Source organism: Borostomias antarcticus (genome assembly GCF_949987555.1).
Source record: "Borostomias antarcticus genome assembly, chromosome: 4".
In the NCBI taxonomy this organism is placed as follows: domain Eukaryota; kingdom Metazoa; phylum Chordata; class Actinopteri; order Stomiiformes; family Stomiidae; genus Borostomias; species Borostomias antarcticus.
This window is the reverse complement of record NC_140237.1, coordinates 13,460,270-13,477,103: the sequence shown is the minus strand read 5'-3', so window position 1 is coordinate 13,477,103 and position 16,834 is coordinate 13,460,270. Positions and strand designations below refer to the sequence as shown.

The window sequence follows — 16,834 nt, the reverse complement described above, 5'->3', positions numbered from 1 at the left end:
CGATGGGTCTGTGAGCCGATCGGGAGGTATAATATTGGATCTGTAAACCCCTCACATTACAAGATCATCTGGGCCGAACATCGGTACCGACCCACGCTCCAGACCAGACTTCTCCTCTGGTTGTCAGGAGGACTGAATCAGGGGTAAATGGGCCCAAACATCCTGTAGTGTGAACCCAGCATCAGACACCTGCCACCAGTGACTTTACACACGCTCTCAGGACAGAGTCTGTGGTTATGATGTTCAATAGCACTGGAAACCAGTTGCCTCAATATACTCCCTGTCCAGTGACCATTGAACAGTAGAGGCAGGTTCCGTGTGGTTACACAACCGGTTTAGTTGTGGGGCTGACAGGCATATGATCCACCGTCCTGCGATGGTGGAAGCATGAGGGATTTGTGTTGGGCTATTGTAAGTAGACACAAGAGATGAACAGGTTGTCTCAGTCCTGACTGGTGCGGTTCCCTCACTAGATAAACACCGTGTTTACTCAGCACTGACTACATCTCTTGTTCACACGGCCAAGTGAGTTAAAAGCTCTTAGACCTGTCACAGTCCATCTCCCTCACTGATGTGTGTGCCGTTTGTTCAATAAGGTTCATGTACAATAGCAGCCTTTTATAAACCCCCTGTTTAACTGGTGTCAGAAATGTGCTTTGAACTTGTGGAGCTGCGTCAATCATGGGAAGTGGCTCCTGGGGGGGCAGGTTGTTTCTAAGCCTCCGTGTTCTGCAGGTCAGATCTGTCACGTTAAAGATGTTCTGTTCCTCAGCCCCGAACAAGTGGCTTATGTAATAAATGGCTGGCAGAAACTATAGCAGCCTTCAGAGTGTGCAGGATGAACGCATGACTTGTGAATGTAGACCTGTAGTCAGTTGTTTGGAATGGCGGAGGTACAGAAGTCACCTGCCTGTCACCTGTTCTACTTTCCCAGGGTTTTTTTTTTCATGAAGGTGTGATGTCAGGAGGTCACGCTTTTCTGCACTTTGCAAAGCTGATAAAAACGATGGCCAAATCAAGTTTGTAGAGTTATTCTAGTTCTCATACTGTAAATCTTTTACAGCTCCACTATATAGGCATACATAATATAGAGATTATGAATTTTGTAGACGTGTGTGTGTGTGTGTGTGATTTTTGTAGACGTGTGTGTGCACGACTGTGTGTGCGCGTGCGTGCGTGTGTGTGTGTGTGCGCCCCTCTGATAATAACCAGCCCCTCTGATAATAACCAGCCCCTCTGATAATAACCAGCCCCTCTGATAATAACCAGCCCTTCTGATAATAACCAGCCCCTCCGATAATAACCAGCCCCTCTGATAATAACCAGCCCCTCTGATGATAACCAGCCCCTCTGATGATAACCAGCCCCTCTGATAATAACCAGCCCCTCTGATAATAACCAGCCCCTCTGATAATAACCAGCCCCTCTGATAATAACCAGCCCCTCTGATGATAACCAGCCCCTCTGATAATAACCAGCCCCTCTGATAATAACCAGCCACTCCGATAATAACCAGCCCCTCTGATGAGCGCTGGCAGCTCATGAGACAACTAGATCACTGCTGGCAAAACAGAGAAGGACCCTCATGTGTTCAAGGCCCATTCACACTCCATGAACAGCACAAGATCGGTCCCAGTTAGGATCGCAGCAGGTGCGCTGCCGTTTTCACACCACGGTGATGCCCATGCCAGTGTTGAGGTACTGCACCGTTAGGACGTTCAATCAAAATGACATTTTCTTAGCCTGGCTCCAGTGTTCAGTTATTACATACAGTATTAACAGAGGTGTGATTTTAACCCTTTAAACTGAGTTACACCAACATAATGCATTAACGCCCTGTGCTCTCTGAGCACCCTTCCTTGTTCCTCATAAAACAGTTTTTGACAAGGTAACTCATCTCAGCATGGTGTGTTTCAAGTAGGCGCAGGCTGAGAATCTCTTACACATTCAGCAAAGGAAAAGTTGTTTGCTCTCAGTAGAAGAAAATGCGTGAGAGACGGAGAGAGGGGGAGGGAGAGGAGGAAGACGGGGAGAGAGGGAGAGGAGGAAGACGGAGAGAGGGAGAGGAGGAAGACAGGGAGAGAGGGAGAGGAGGAAGAGTCACAGCAGGCGAAGGAGGGGAAGAGTCCTGCTCAGCTCTGCCTGCCTGGTTGGCTGGCTGGCTGGCTGGCTGGCTGGCTGGCTGGCTGGCTGGCTGGTTGGCTGGCTGATTGGCTGGCTGGCTGGCTGGCTGGTTGGCTGGCTGGCTGGTTGTCTGGCTGGCTGGCTGGTTGGCTGGCACACACAGCCTCATCCCACCCAGCGTGAACCTGGACAAGCAAGAGTGATTCCTGGAATACCCAGACACCTCACATGTTCACTCACACACACACACACACACACACACACCAGCTCACACACACACGTGTATGCACACACACACACACACACACACCAGCTCACACACACACACACACGTTCATTAGACAGCTAATGATATTTTCTATCTCTGTTTCCCTGAATCATTATGGAGTTCTTGTAAACTGGCTTTTTGTTTTCCATGGTTCTACCAGAGTGTGGTCACGTTGGTGGCCAAATCTCAGACTACAGGAGATGGGACTGTGTGAGGTAGAGAGGAGAGGACTGTGTGAGGTAGAGAGGAGATGGGACTGTGTGAGAGAGAGAGGAGAGGGGGACTGTGTGAGGTAGAGAGGAGAGGGGACTGTGTGAGGTAGAGAGGAGAGGGGGACTGTGTGAGGTAGAGAGGAGAGAGGGACTGTGTGAGGTAGAGAGGAGAGGGGACTGTGTGAGGAAGAGAGGAGAGGGGACTGTGTGAGGTAGAGAGGAGAGGGAACTGTGAGGTAGAGAGGAGAGGGGACTGTGTGAGGTAGAGAGGAGAGGGGGACTGTGTGAGGAAGAGAGGAGAGGGGGACTGTGTGAGGTAGAGAGGAGAGGGGGACTGTGAGGTAGAGAGGAGAGGGGACTGTGTGAGGTAGAGAGGAGAGGGGACTGTGTGAGGAAGAGAGGAGAGGGGACTGTGAGGTAGAGAGGAGACTGTGAGGTAGAGAGGAGAGGGGACTGTGTGAGGTAGAGAGGAGAGGGGACTGTGTGAGGTAGAGAGGAGAGGGGACTGTGTGAGGTAGAGAGGAGAGGAGACTGTGAGGTAGAGAGGAGAGGGGACTGTGTGAGGTAGAGAGGAGATGGGACTGTGTGAGGAAGAGAGGAGAGGGGACTGTGAGGAAGAGAGGAGAGGGGACTGTGTGAGGTAGAGAGGAGATGGGACTGTGTGAGGAAGAGAGGAGAGGGGACTGTGTGAGGTAGAGAGGAGAGGGGACTGTGTGAGGAAGAGAGGAGAGGGGACTGTGTGAGGTAGAGAGGAGAGGGGACTGTGTGAGGAAGAGAGGAGAGGGGACTGTGTGAGGAAGAGAGGAGAGGGGTGTGGGGTAGAGAGGAGAGGGGTGTGGGGTAGAGAGGATGTAGTTCTGGTAGCGCAGGATAACGGAACAAATGAGTTAGCAGTTGGGGAGCCAGGCCTAATGTTGGTCAAGGTTATGCTCCGTTCATGTCCAGAGAGACATCTACAGAGAGATGTATTTCTCAAACATCCGTCAGAAGTTGAATACTCATTCAAGGAGACTAGATGCACGTGCAAAAAAGGCCCTTCCAAACTAAATGGATATAAATGGAAATAAACAGTAAATTACACTCAAACTCTACTAGTGTTTTGTGTGGAAATAAACTGTTAATACAACAAAACATTTGTTTTCCTATGAGAAGGATTATGACACAAAGATGAAGAAAGACACTTTTTGGTAGAAAGGCACTTGTTTTCATTCAAGCCAAGCACTGCAGTACAAGGCTAGTGTTCATTCCATTCAAGTGCAACTTGCTGAATACACCGTATCACAGTAGATCTTTACATCATATTGTTTTGCACGCCAGTTTTGTCATGTTCCTCCAGGAGGGCTCGGCAGATCGATCTCAAAATATCGATCCGGCAACACTGTCAGAACGGACGCCAATCAATCAATCATGGCTGAAACAAACGAAGCGTGGTGTGGGGCTGTTTCACGCCTGCGAACGACAACATCGCACAACGCCACATCTGAGGGAAGGCAGTTGGGTATTGTGGAAACACACCCAACTTATCCAAGCACATGTGAAACATCCACAAGACAGAGACTGAGGACTTGGGGAAAGAGGTGTGGAAGGAGGAGCCAGGGGGGAGGCATCAGAAAGCCCCGCCCACAGCTCACTGGCCGAGGCTTTTCAGGGAGGAAAAGTACATCCAGGTACAATAGAGGGTCGATTAGACTACTACTTTAGTCAAATCAGATCTTCAGCATTGGTTTTTATTCAAACTGTAGGCTAAATTGGTATCATTAGATTTTAGCAGACAGACTGGTTAAATATAGATTAGACTATATTGAGACATTGACATATATTCCACCTATGGAAACTTGACATATAATTTATTATTTTAACAGCAACAATAATGAAATCATGACATTGCTCTCCCCTACATGAAAGTACATGAGCTGCTGTTAATATAAAACAGTATCGGTGTCGATATCGGGATGCTGGACCTAGTATTCCTTGGTATCGGATCGAAACTAAACTTTGCAGTATCACACAGCTGTGTTCCCCTGGCCTTGTTTGATGGGAACTAGGATCAGAACCAGGATCAGAACCAGGATCACAACTAGGATCAGAACCAGGATCAGAACTAGGATCAGAACTAGGATCAGAACTAGGATCAGAACTAGGATCAGATCCAGGATCAGAACCAGGATCAGAACCAGGATCAGAACCAGGATCAGAACCAGGATCAGAACTAGGATCAGAACTAGGATCAGAACCAGGATCAGAACTAGGATCAGAACCAGGATCAGAACCACGGATTAACCCGGTTCGTTCAGGGGACTTTTTGACTTTAAGTGAAAAAGCCAGTGAGCGAGGGACTGGAGCAGAAAAAAGAGATTCCCTCGGTTTCTATTAAACCCCTCGTGGATTAGAGACCTTTATTGTTTTATTCTCTTTCCCAGCAGCCCAGAGAAACGACATGCAGGGAGAGAAAAATTACTAAATGACAAGAATGCTTTTCATGTTATTAAACCGCAGAGTCCTGCTGCCATTCTAAGCACCAGGAAGTGGTTGGTTTTTTGTTACAGCACAACATCAAAACAGGCCTCCTGCAACACTTGTTTTGTTAGTTCAGGATGACAAAATATGCTCCAGGCTACAGTAGAGGACTAATCGTGGATGTCCTGTACACTTTTCTTACTTTTCCATGCGTACGATCCAGCAGACTAACTTCATGTACCATGTATTGTACTGATGATGTGAGCTCTGTTGTCTGGTCAGTGGCACAGGTAGTCTATGCCTTTGTTATGTGACCCTATCAAGCATGAACCAGCAGAGATATTTCATTCTCATGGGTCATCTTCCCTCACAGGAGGAGTACAGGGCAGAGGGCATCAGCTGGCACAACATCGACTACATCGACAACACCGGCTGCATCAACCTGATCAGCAAGAAGCCCACAGCACTGCTCCACCTGCTGGACGAGGAGTGCAAGTGAGTGTGCAGCTTGACTGTCTGATTAAACTACCAATACTACTCTTAAAGTCGCACTGAAACGGACGTTTGAGATCATCTAACTTCAGTAGTTTGACGTATTTCCGACGCAAACAAGCTATGAGGGTGGGACATATGTTTAGAGGAATTTGATTGGAACATTGACAAGTGGACGGGTTTTAAGAAACTACTCTAAACCTGGTCACTTAGTGAAACATGTTGTAAAATAAACTGTCAAGGAATTTCCTGGGTGTAAATAAAAAGGGGATATAAATGAGTCAGATCCAGCGAAATGTCTAGCTAGGAGAACGCAGAGAGGGTTACAGGCAGCGGGGAAGAGGGGCAGAGACACGGGGATTTGAACCCCAGTCTGGAGAGACAAGCACACAGAGACCCCAGTCTGGAGAGACAAGCACACAGAAACCCCAGTCTGGAGAGACAAGCACACAGAAACCCCAGTCTGGAGAGACAAGCACACAGAGACCCCAGTCTGGAGGGACAAGCACACAGAGCTGGCAGGGATTTGAACCCCAGTCTGGAGGGACAAGCACACAGAGCTAGCGGCCTCACCACCCAAGGCACTGTTTCAAACAAGGACAGGCCAACTCTCTCTGTCTGATGAGACCATCTAGACAATAAATTCAAATTATTCACATTCTGTACCACATTTCATAATGCATAGAACATAATACCCCTGGCAGTCCTGCTCAGAGAATTGACTACTTTAATTATTCCAAAAGCAGGCCTTTCAATGTGACCATTTAAAAAAGACACTCCCTTTCTTTCTCGTTCCTTTCACATGAGAACGGTTCAGTAGCTTTTGGACACTGAATGCACAAATTCCACCCACTTGAAGAAGCTGAACGGCTCCTTGGCTCTGTGTGTTTTTGCGTAACTCAAGTTCCCTTCTCAAACCTCCAGTGTCCCATAATCCTCTCCTCCTCCCCCTCCTGTCAGGCTGTTGGGTTTCTCTGGAACGGGGCGGGGGGAGGAGTTTTATCCAGGTACTCGGCCTGCTGGGACACCACTGCTCAGGCTCTTACGCCCCCCTTAGAGACGGTCCCAGGCTCAAGTGTGATGTGACCTTCTCATCTTTGCTCAAACGGCTTAATTTGTGGTCGTCCTTAATGTAGCCATATTTAGGACACCACAGAAGTACCTTAATGTGCAACACACTGTAATGTCTTTAATCTCTGTGCTCACAGTTGACTTGGTGAGATCTTGCATGTCGCCCCTTGGTCCAAGCAGGAGAAATCTCCTGAGCTGTACCTGTCATCCGTCTTTGAGAAGATGCTAACTGTCCTGTCCTTAGCTTCTGTCACCCGTCTCTGAGAAGACGCTAACTGTCCTGTCCTTAGCTTCTGTCACCCGTCTCTGAGAAGACGCTAACTGTCCTGTCCTTAGCTTCTGTCACCCGTCTCTGAGAAGACGCTAACTGTCCTGTCCTTAGCTTCCCCCAGGCCACCAACCAGACGCTGCTGGACAAGTTCAAGCGCCAACACGAGGGTAACAGCTACATCGAGTTCCCTGCAGTCATGGAGCCTGCCTTCATCATCCAACACTACGCCGGCAAGGTCAAGTACGGGGTCAAGGTCAGTGACGTTGATCAGTATGACTTCATTTGTCCGTTGTACGCTGGTAACTTGCTCCTGGGCAATATGGGGTTATAGTTCAAATGAGGTAAGATGGGCTTAGTGGATTATTGACACACACTCACTCACACACACACAGACACACACACACACAGTGCAAGTATGCAATACTGCACCTGGTGAATGGGGTGTGAAGATGTACACATACCTCCATGAGGGGGTTTTATGTGCTTACCTGGCGCCGCGCCCAGGGGCCTAGTCATATTACCACAATCGCGATCTGGCAACCCGTGAGATGTTTACCCCATTGTGCAGGTCTAGGCATTCATTTGAATGTCAACTAGTCGGCTTCTCTGGAATAACAACCTTCTCAGATTCACTCGTTCTCATTCAACCTGTTAATTTCCACAGTTTTGCTCTTGTTGTGTTTGGATCCTAGTCCTAAGCTCTCAGTTGGTTTCACACAACATTGGCAATCCTTGAGGCACATCAGGAGAACCACCCCGAACTGGGGGGAGATCCATAAATTATCTCCAGAAACTGAGCGAAGCATTGTCTGCTCAAGATCATCACCCTAGTTTATTTTTATAAAGTTTTATTCTCCATGGGATCATGATGTTCTGGTAACTGCTCAGACATATTGTCTCTTTGGCCTCTCATTTTGGCTTCAGCTCTGAAAGTATTAGTCTGTTAATCCTCAGAATAGTATATTAGTAGAATGTTTTAGAATGTAATATTGCTTCCAACCAATTGAGTTTGTGAATGCAGATTTATTGGTGTAAAGAAACTCAGTGGTATGCTGCCTGCGTCGGCACCTAGAGGCTTATGGGAAGTGTAGTGTATTTTGAGCAAGGTGGTAGTTAAGACTAATTGGGATTGGTTCGCTGGGATGCTAAGCTAATGTGTTCATGCAATTTGGAGGGGGCTCCTGTGTCCTGCGCAGTGTTTCTCTAATTCACACACACACACCCTCTCACCCTCCGTCTTCCTCCCTCGCACGCCCTCCACACAGGACTTCCGGGAGAAGAACACAGACCACATGCGTCCCGACATCGTGGCGCTGCTGAAGAGCAGCAAGAACGCCTTCATCTGCAGCCTGATCAGCATCGACCCCCCCGCCACCTTCCGCTGGGCCGTGCTGCGCGCCTACTTCCGGGCCACCGTAGCCTTCCGCGACGCCGGCAAGAGACACACGCACAGGAAGAGCGGTGAGTAGACGACGAGGAGAGAGAGAGACGTTATGGTTAGGCTCCTGTGTTGAGGTTTGAGGATTATGGTAACAGGCGGGACTTTGCGTGTTGAGGCCCACTGAGCCGATGGAAATCTGAGGGAACAACGTGGAACGTTCCAGACCGGAGACGTTGAGGCTGTAGGGGTCTGTAGTCTGACAGGGGTTCTCTGGGGACCAAACCCCTGGTGCACAGCTAGTCCCATGTGGTGGTAAATCCTCCTGGAAGGTGTTTGCGTGTGTGTGAGTTGTTCCCGATGCATTCGGCTCTTGAGCTACAGTACCGTATGTCTCTCGCCCATCCCCCTCTCTCTGCCTGGGTACTGTAGTGTGTGTGTAGTGCCAGTAGTGCTGTCCTGCGTAGCGTCCTCTTCCAGCTTTGGCTCTGTCTGGTTGTCCTCTTGTCCCTCTGTCCCTCCGTCCCCTAGTCCTCCTGTAGTGCTCTCAGCTCTGCTCTGGACACACAGACCTCTCCGTCATCTGGGACACCCACCTCTTAGTCTGCTGAGCAGCCGTCTGTGCTGTAGCCTGTTCTAGGGACCCTTACTGGGAACGCTAGGGACCCTTACTGGGAACGCTAGGGACCCTTACTGGGAATGCTAGGGACCCTTACTGGGAACGCTAGACCATTTCTGAACGCGTACGCTGTGTATACGTACGTTTGCACAGAAGCTTCCAGGCCTTGTTACCTCTTCAAAGCAGTAACGTTCAGTAGGCAACTACTACAGTGTTCCTGTCAGCCTGGGGCAGATTCACAGTGAGTCCTGTCAGCCTGGGGCAGATTCACAGTGAGTCCCGTCAGCCTGGGGCAGATTCACAGTGAGCCCTGTCACCCTGGGGCAGATTCACAGTGAGTCCTCTCAGCCTGGCACAGATTCACAGTGAGCCCTGTAAGCCTGGGGCAGATTCACAGTGAGTCCTGTCAGCCTGGGGCAGATTCACAGTGAGCCCTGTAAGCCTGGGGCAGATTCACAGTGAGTCCTGTCAGCCTGGGGCAGATTCACAGTGAGCCCTGTCAGCCTGGGGCAGATTCACAGTGAGTCCTGTCAGCCTGGGGCAGATTCACAGTGAGCCCTGTCAGCCTGGGGCAGATTCACAGTGAGCCCTGTAAGCCTGGGGCAGATTCACAGTGAGTCCTGTCAGCCTGGGGCAGATTCATAGTGAGTCTTGTCACCCTGGGGCAGATTCACAGTGAGCCTTGTCAGCCTGGGGCAGATTCACAGTGACCTGGGGCAGATTCACAGTGAGCCCTGTCAGCCTGGGGCAGATTCACAGTGAGTCCTGTCACCCTGGGGCAGATTCACAGGTCTGACAGCACCTTGATCAGACCAGGCGTTTGACAGGCTGCATGGTGACCTCATTAATGTAAGCATTTGCCTGTGAATCTCTCTTTAAAAGTCCCCTTTGCTGTTCCATGCATATCTCAGCAATCCCACATCCAAAATAGAACCCCGAAAACCCTCTGTGTGACCCAGTATAAAAGTTCCACCAATCCTAAATAAACGCCCCAATACCAAATGACATGAAATGTGTGTTTGACATAGATTAATTATTCAATTAAGATATCATTCAGAGATGTGCTTATGCCAAGTTAGAATTGAGCGCAGCCACAGGAGCTGTCAGTCACAGCTCAGTTAACCCGGAGGACATGAACATTTTGAATGTGAGAACCAGTAACCAGGTGACGTCATTATCCCCTGAAGGTGTGGCGTGTGAAGGGACTTGCTCCAGGGAGCGTCGTCACACCTGGTCCAATGACACTCAGAGAACCGCTACTGGGGAGGGGGGGTGAATGTGAATTACAGTATCTCTTTCTCTCCTGAAAAGTCTTGCACAGGTATCTCTCTTGTAGATTGCTGCCTCTCGATTCTTCAGCTAATCTTTTTTCTCTCTCTCTCTCTCTCTCTCTCCCTCTCTCTCTCTCTCTCCCCTCTCTTTTCTTCTTTTTCTTCTTTTCTTCTTTTTTGTTTTGCTTCCCAAAGGGCATGATGACGCTGCGCCCTGTGCAGCTTTGAAAAGTCTGGATAGTTTTAGTTTTCTGCATCACCCTGTGCATCAGAGAAGCTTAGAGATCCTCCAGAGATGCAAAGAGGAGAAGTACAGTAAGGCTGCACCCCCACCCGTACCCCTTTCTCTCCCGGCTGCACCCCCACCCGTACCCCTCTCTCTCCCCGCTTCCATGCCAGACCGTGGGGGGGGGCTGGGGGAGACCGTAGGGGCGAGTTAGACCAACAGCATCCACCATTTAGCCCTTATGTTGCCAGGAAGTGGGCCTATTTCAGTAGTCTATACCAGAAGAAAGAGATGGAGATTTAGAATTTTGGGGTTTATACTACTGTACATCAAATAATACATTTGCTTTTACGTTGATAAAAGCTGATATACACTACATATTTGATTCTCCACCCTCCATGGCATTGATCGATGCTTTGGATGTTTCTACTCAGCGCAGGACCTTCGTTTTATCAGGACTGGTCAGTCACCAGCCGTATTGTACAGATAGATGCTCGTTGGTCTCCACTCCCCCCTACTGCCCTCTCCCTCCCGTCTGTGTGTGTGCCTGTGTGTGTCTCTCTAGCCCGTCCTGCATGTCGTCGTCCGTATGTGCCTCAGCTCGTACCCCCTCCTCTTCTCTTCTTCTCACTAACCCTGTCTGTGTTTGTGGGGCTCGCCCAGCGTTGCACGGAAACCATCGTAGTGACCCTGTCTAACATGCTCTGGGGTGGGTGGGGGGCATTAATAACACCGTTGGAGGTAGCCTCCGTCACAACGTTCATTTCATTTACCCTCACAATGACGCTCATGAAACTATGCCATCTGGAGCGGTTTATACCGGGGCCGGGGGTTCGGGTTCGACAGTGTGGAAGGCAGAGGCTTTGGCACTAGTCTGGCCCTCTTCACCATCACTCCCTCCTAGGCACTAATACGGGCAGATGTGTGTGTGGGGGGGGGGTGAGGGTGTGTCTAACTGAGGTTCAGGTACTGTAGTTGGGTGGTAGGGATCGGTTTGGCTCCTCCTTCCTCGTGTGCGTTGTGGCTAACCTCATCACATGGTCTCATAACATCATCATCCTTCTGGGTTTGTTAACAACATGCCAGAACAACGTGTGGGTTCCTCAGAGCCAAGCCTTTCAAAGACCACTGCTTTCTGAGTGGAACTTTGCAACACTCCTGCTTAGAGCTTATTGTACCCAATTATGCTTTTATGTATGTTTTTACCCTTCAGCCCTGGACATGGCAGGAAATGTCACACAAACTGACGAAAGCAAAAACGGTATATTGTTATGGTCAGAGTTGAGTCGCTAGTTGCTATACTAATTCAAATCAGTTTCTCAGTTACTTCCTCTCTAAATGGTAAATAGACCACTTATATAGCGCTTTTCCACCTTAGCGGCACTCAAAGCGCTTTACAATGACCTCTCATTCACCCATTCACACACACATTCACACACCAATGGCGGTAGCTGCCATGCAAGGTGCTAACCTGCTCATTGGGAGCAATTTGGGGTTAGGTGTCTTGCTCAAGGACACTTCGACATGTGGACAGTCGGAGCTGGGATTCGAACCACTGACCCTTCGATCACTGAACGATCCGCTCTACCAACTGAGCTGCAGCCGCCCATAGGGTTAGGGTCTCTAGAATCTGTGTGTTCCATCGCTGTGTTAGGTTGGCAGCAGTTGCAGAGTGGTCATAGATGGAATGTTGGATAGCAGCGTTTCCTCTGCTAACTGTCACAATAGAAACCCATTGACAGAAACCCAGCTTACTGCCAGACACACACTTTTCACAGTGATTGAAAAATGGTTTCCCGATGAAATCAGTTTATTGTCCCCCATTTTAGGGCCAACAATATATCACTCAAAAAGTTGCTATTCAGAGTGAGAGTCTAGTGTTGTGGCTCAACAACCACAATGTGTGAAAAGTGTGCCAATTGCCAAGCACACATTGCTCCACAAACTCAGTAATTGAGCTCAATTATGTTTTTGTTATGTCATTTCTAATAACTGTCTTTAATTTAACTAAAATACTAGTAAACCTTTGGTGTAAACTAAGCTCAGTAACTCACACGGAACATATTTTATACTTCTCACACCCATTCTAACAACATTGAAATATCACCCATAACCTGAGATTGTTAAACTCTTCATAACCCATATTCAGTCTCCCAGTAGATCCTGAAAACATTCATAACAATAACATTCGGGCTGTTATATGGTGTCAGAAGTGGGATAAGTGTTGGTCTGAGCTTGGCCTGGTTAAGTGTGTGTGGGTGTGCGTGTGTGTGTGTGTGTGTGTTGGGTTGGGTGGGTGGGTGGGTGGGTGTGCGTGCGTGCGTGAATGCATGTGTGTGAGTGCGTGAATCCGTGTGTGTGTGTGTGTGTGTGCGTGCGTGCATGTGTGTGGGTGTGTGTGTCTTTTCACCGTCTGGTGTCGTCCCTCTCGGATCAGGTGTGTCCAGGAAGAGTCCACGCACCCCCCTATCGGACCTGCAGGGCAGCAACACCCTCAATGAGAAAGCGCCCAGGTGAGTCCCAGTGTGAACGAGCACTAACCTGCCAGATACGAGGCCCAGGTGAGTCCCAGTGTGAACGAGCGCTAACCTGCCAGATACGAGGCCCAGGTGAGTCCCAGTGTGAACGAGCACTAACCTGCCAGATACGAGGCCCAGGTGAGTCCCAGTGTGAACGAACACTAACCTGCCAGATACGAGGCCCAGGTGAGTCCCAGTGTGAACGAGCGCTAACCCACCAGATACGAGGCCCAGGTGAGTCCCAGTGTGAACGAACACTAACCCACCAGATACGAGGCCCAGGTGAGGCCCAGTGTGAACGAGCGCTAACCTGCCAGATACGAGGCTCGGAGATCCTGTTTGTGTTTCTGATCTCCAGGAGGGGTTTGATGGTGTTGAGATCAACACCGTTAATTTGGTTTTGAGGCATTTCCTTACTTGGCAGAAACACGATGGATGTTGGCATGTCCTACCGTAAAACAAGACGACCCACTTCTGCTCTGCCAGAATTCTCTTAAATGATGGTACACGTAGACTCGCTCCACATCGAGTTTCTGGGCCGGTTTCTTGGAAACAGACTAAGCCCGTTCATGGATATTCTCCGCAGACGTGAATCCGGGAAACCGACTCATAAAGTCGATGATGTTCATCTCAGAATCCTTCAGGGTGACTTAACACACCACAGAGGTTGAAGGTTGTCTTTGAAACCATGGATAGCCTGAAACGCCTTTAAAAGAATGAATGACTGTGCACTGACCCACAGTACCCCCCCCCCCCCCCTCCACCCCCATAGCTCCCTAATTACCCCATACCAAGAGATTACCACCCCCAGCACAAGTGGCAAAAGGCCACCCGACACAATACTGCTTTGTTCCACAGGCACTGTCCGGGGCTGCTGCCCCCCCCCTCCTCCTCACACACACACCACATGCATACACATACCACACACACATGTACACATACAGATGCACACATACATGCATGCAGACACGTGTATGCTCACACCACACACACACACACACACTCCTGGTTACTAAGCGCGCTGTAAAGCAAAGCCCACATGCAGCTGCTTCCTGTGTGATGTCAGGGGGGAGTTATGTGTGTCAGAGGACGGCTCAGGGACTGATGAATATCTGCTCTCAACGGGGCGCTGCTCAGATGGACAATACAGCACTGTCTCCCACTCAGAGAGGGACTGTTTAAATATAAACACTGAGTGTGTGTGTGTGTGTGTGTGTGTGTGTGTGTGTGTCTGTGTCTGTGTGTGTCTGTGTCTGTGTGTGTCTGTGTGTGTGTGTGTCTGTGTGTGTGTCTGTGTGTGTGTCTGTGTGTGTGTCTGTGTGTGACTGTGTGTGTGTGCGTGTACTGTATTACAGGAAATGTTTTTGAAAGGGATCAGTAGACTGAGAACCTTAACCCCTAACCTGGATATTTCCTCATTCAGAAGTGCACTTGCAGACCCCTTAAAGGACAATGCTCGTTTTTGACAACCTGGACCTTATTTATGACATATTATAAGACGTTTGACTCACCGAGATCACTTTGGTGTAGTTCGGAGGCATGTAGAAGAAATTTAAAATCCAGCGCGAGCCAGTATATCCATGGATTGGCGGTGGTCGGAGTCAAACGTCTTATAATATGTCGTAAATAAGGTCCAGGTTGTCAAAAAACGAGCATTGTCCTCTAAGGTCATCCCACAACCCAGTAGAACGCCGAGAAGAAATCAAATATTTGTGTGTGAGGAAAGCAGCTACCATCTCCAGCATCTCATTCAGCTTGTGTTTAAAAGCTCCCTGATGTAGACCTTTCCTTCAAGATGTCCTTTGCTGTATATTGCAGGTTCAGTCTCTCCACTGAGGAAACCACATTTATATGTCCACAAGGGCCACCCTTCCATATTGGTTTATGGTACTAAACAATCATTTACAACCCCTGTATGACAGAGTAGTGGGTGGGCAGTTTAAATCACCAGGATGTATTGGGAAGCCTGGTTTAGTTGGAGGTATAGTGCTCCACTGGGTAGCAGCTACCCTAGTCCGGTGATAGCTCTGTGTTTTCTGTGAATTTTGGACAAGAGTGCTTGCCATAGCTGGACTAGTTGGTCCTCTGTGTTTTAAAACAGGACCTCCTCAGTCCGAACTACAGATACAGATTTTTACACCCTGGAGTCTATTTTCAACCTGCGTCCAAACTGTTCTTGGCTGTGAACGCACAGAAACCGAGTAAAGCATGTTGAGAACTTTTCTACCTGTTCGGTTTTGACCACATAAGAACATCTAGAGCAATTGAGTCTGAATATGGGCTGTAAAACCAAGTCCTTCCAAGACCTTCGTGCTGTTTTCTTTTTTTAAGGCTTTTTGCCATTACAAGCATTACTTTGGTGTCCCGGACACCCACGAAACCCATGATGACGATGACCAAAATTAGGTTTTTCCATTTTTCGTTCAAGGTACCAACATGGAAAAAAAGTTCCTTCCTATGACAAATTAGCCCTGTGAAAGTTTTCTATGGACAAAATCCAGACTCATGTTGGGAGAAAAAACACTTCAAATTCCAACTTCCATTGTTGGCCTGACCCCACAGAAACGTCAACACCAGTGTTTAAACCCTTCACCTGTTGGCCAACGCTCGCTCTAATTACCCATGAAACCTCTCCCTGGACACTTGTCCGGCCCCAGACCATGTCTAACCCTAACCCCAACATACATGTGCCGGCCCCCACGACTACCGTGTTGAGCGCGCCGCTGTGTGTGGCCTGCGGACGCAGAGGGAGGGAATCCTATAACTCAGGGTCAGGAGCAGGAAAACAAACCCCCTGCCCTGATAGCCTGCAGAGCCGAAGCCGTGATGGATGGCGTCCCCCTCTCCCTCGCTCCTTACACCACAAACACCACAGCTAGGAAGGGCTGAGCGTTTTACCCTCTGCTTTCTGTTTGGTAGGCTCCTTTCTTTTCTCTGAATTTATTATTTTAAATAGTTTAGATTTGGGGTTTACCTCATGAAGACCACTGTTTTGGAAAATGGTGGAGATCTGGTTTCTCTGTGTGTGTGTGTGTGTGTGTGTGTGTGTGTGTGTGTGTGTGTGTGTGTGTGTGTGTGTGTGTGTGTGTGTGTGTGTGTGTGTGTGTGTGTGTGTGTGTGTGTGTGTGTGTGTGTGTGTGTGTGTGTGTGTGTGTGTGTGTGTGTGTGTGTGTGTGTGTGTGTGTGTGTGTGTGTGTGTGTGTGTGTGTGTGTGTGTGTGTGTGTGTGTGTGTGTGTGTGTGTGTGTGTGTGTGAGATGCGGAGTATGGGGTGATGGGGTGCAGTTACAGGGAAAAGGGACCAGCTGAAGATTTTGGGCCAGCTGGATTGAAATGATTCATTATCCATGGATCAACTATCCATGGTGTGATTCTGGGTCTACAGTGTCTATGTGTGCGTTCTCACGTGTTTGTCCATGTGTGCCTGCTCCTCCTCCTCCTCCTCCTCGCCAGGGAGTCTCCGGCGCTGGGCAGGAACGGGCGGCAGAGCCGCCTCTCGTCCTCGGGCTCCAACGCCGAGGAGGACGGCATCTTCGTCAACTCCACCTCCAGCAAGCTCCTGGAGAGAGCCCACGGTATCCTCATGTGAGTGTGCCTCTAACCTGCCCTATAAAGCCCAGGGTATCCTCATGTGAGTGTGCCTCTAACCTGCCCTATAAAGCCCAGGGTATCCTCATGTGAGTGTGCCTTTAACCCGCTGTTTAAAGCCCAGGGTATCCTCATGTGAGTGTGCCTCTAACCCGCCCTTTAAAGCCCAGGGTATCCTCATGTGAGTGTGCCTTTAACCCGCCCTTTAAAGCCCAGGGTATCCTCATGTGAGTGTGCCTTTAACCCGCCCTTTAAAGCAGAACTCTGTCCTGCAAATAGTCCCGGCATCACCAAACTACCGGCACGGCACCGGAAAATGTTAGTGTTCTAAAGGAAATT

The 16,834-nt window shown here is 49.2% G+C and overlaps 1 protein-coding gene across 1 annotated transcript in view; it reads left to right on the top strand.

Annotated features, from left to right (window-relative positions):
* myo9aa (myosin IXAa) overlaps positions 1-16,834 on the top strand; it is a gene marked incomplete at both ends in the record, with an annotated part of 101,829 nt that overhangs the window by 58,678 nt on the left and 26,317 nt on the right. The window contains 6 exons of the mRNA XM_084437335.1: positions 5,435-5,556; positions 7,007-7,148; positions 8,161-8,356; positions 10,359-10,478; positions 12,827-12,902; positions 16,361-16,492. Coding sequence (XP_084293461.1) covers positions 5,435-5,556; positions 7,007-7,148; positions 8,161-8,356; positions 10,359-10,478; positions 12,827-12,902; positions 16,361-16,492 — 788 coding nt within the window. The remainder of the gene's footprint in view (positions 1-5,434; positions 5,557-7,006; positions 7,149-8,160; positions 8,357-10,358; positions 10,479-12,826; positions 12,903-16,360; positions 16,493-16,834) is intronic.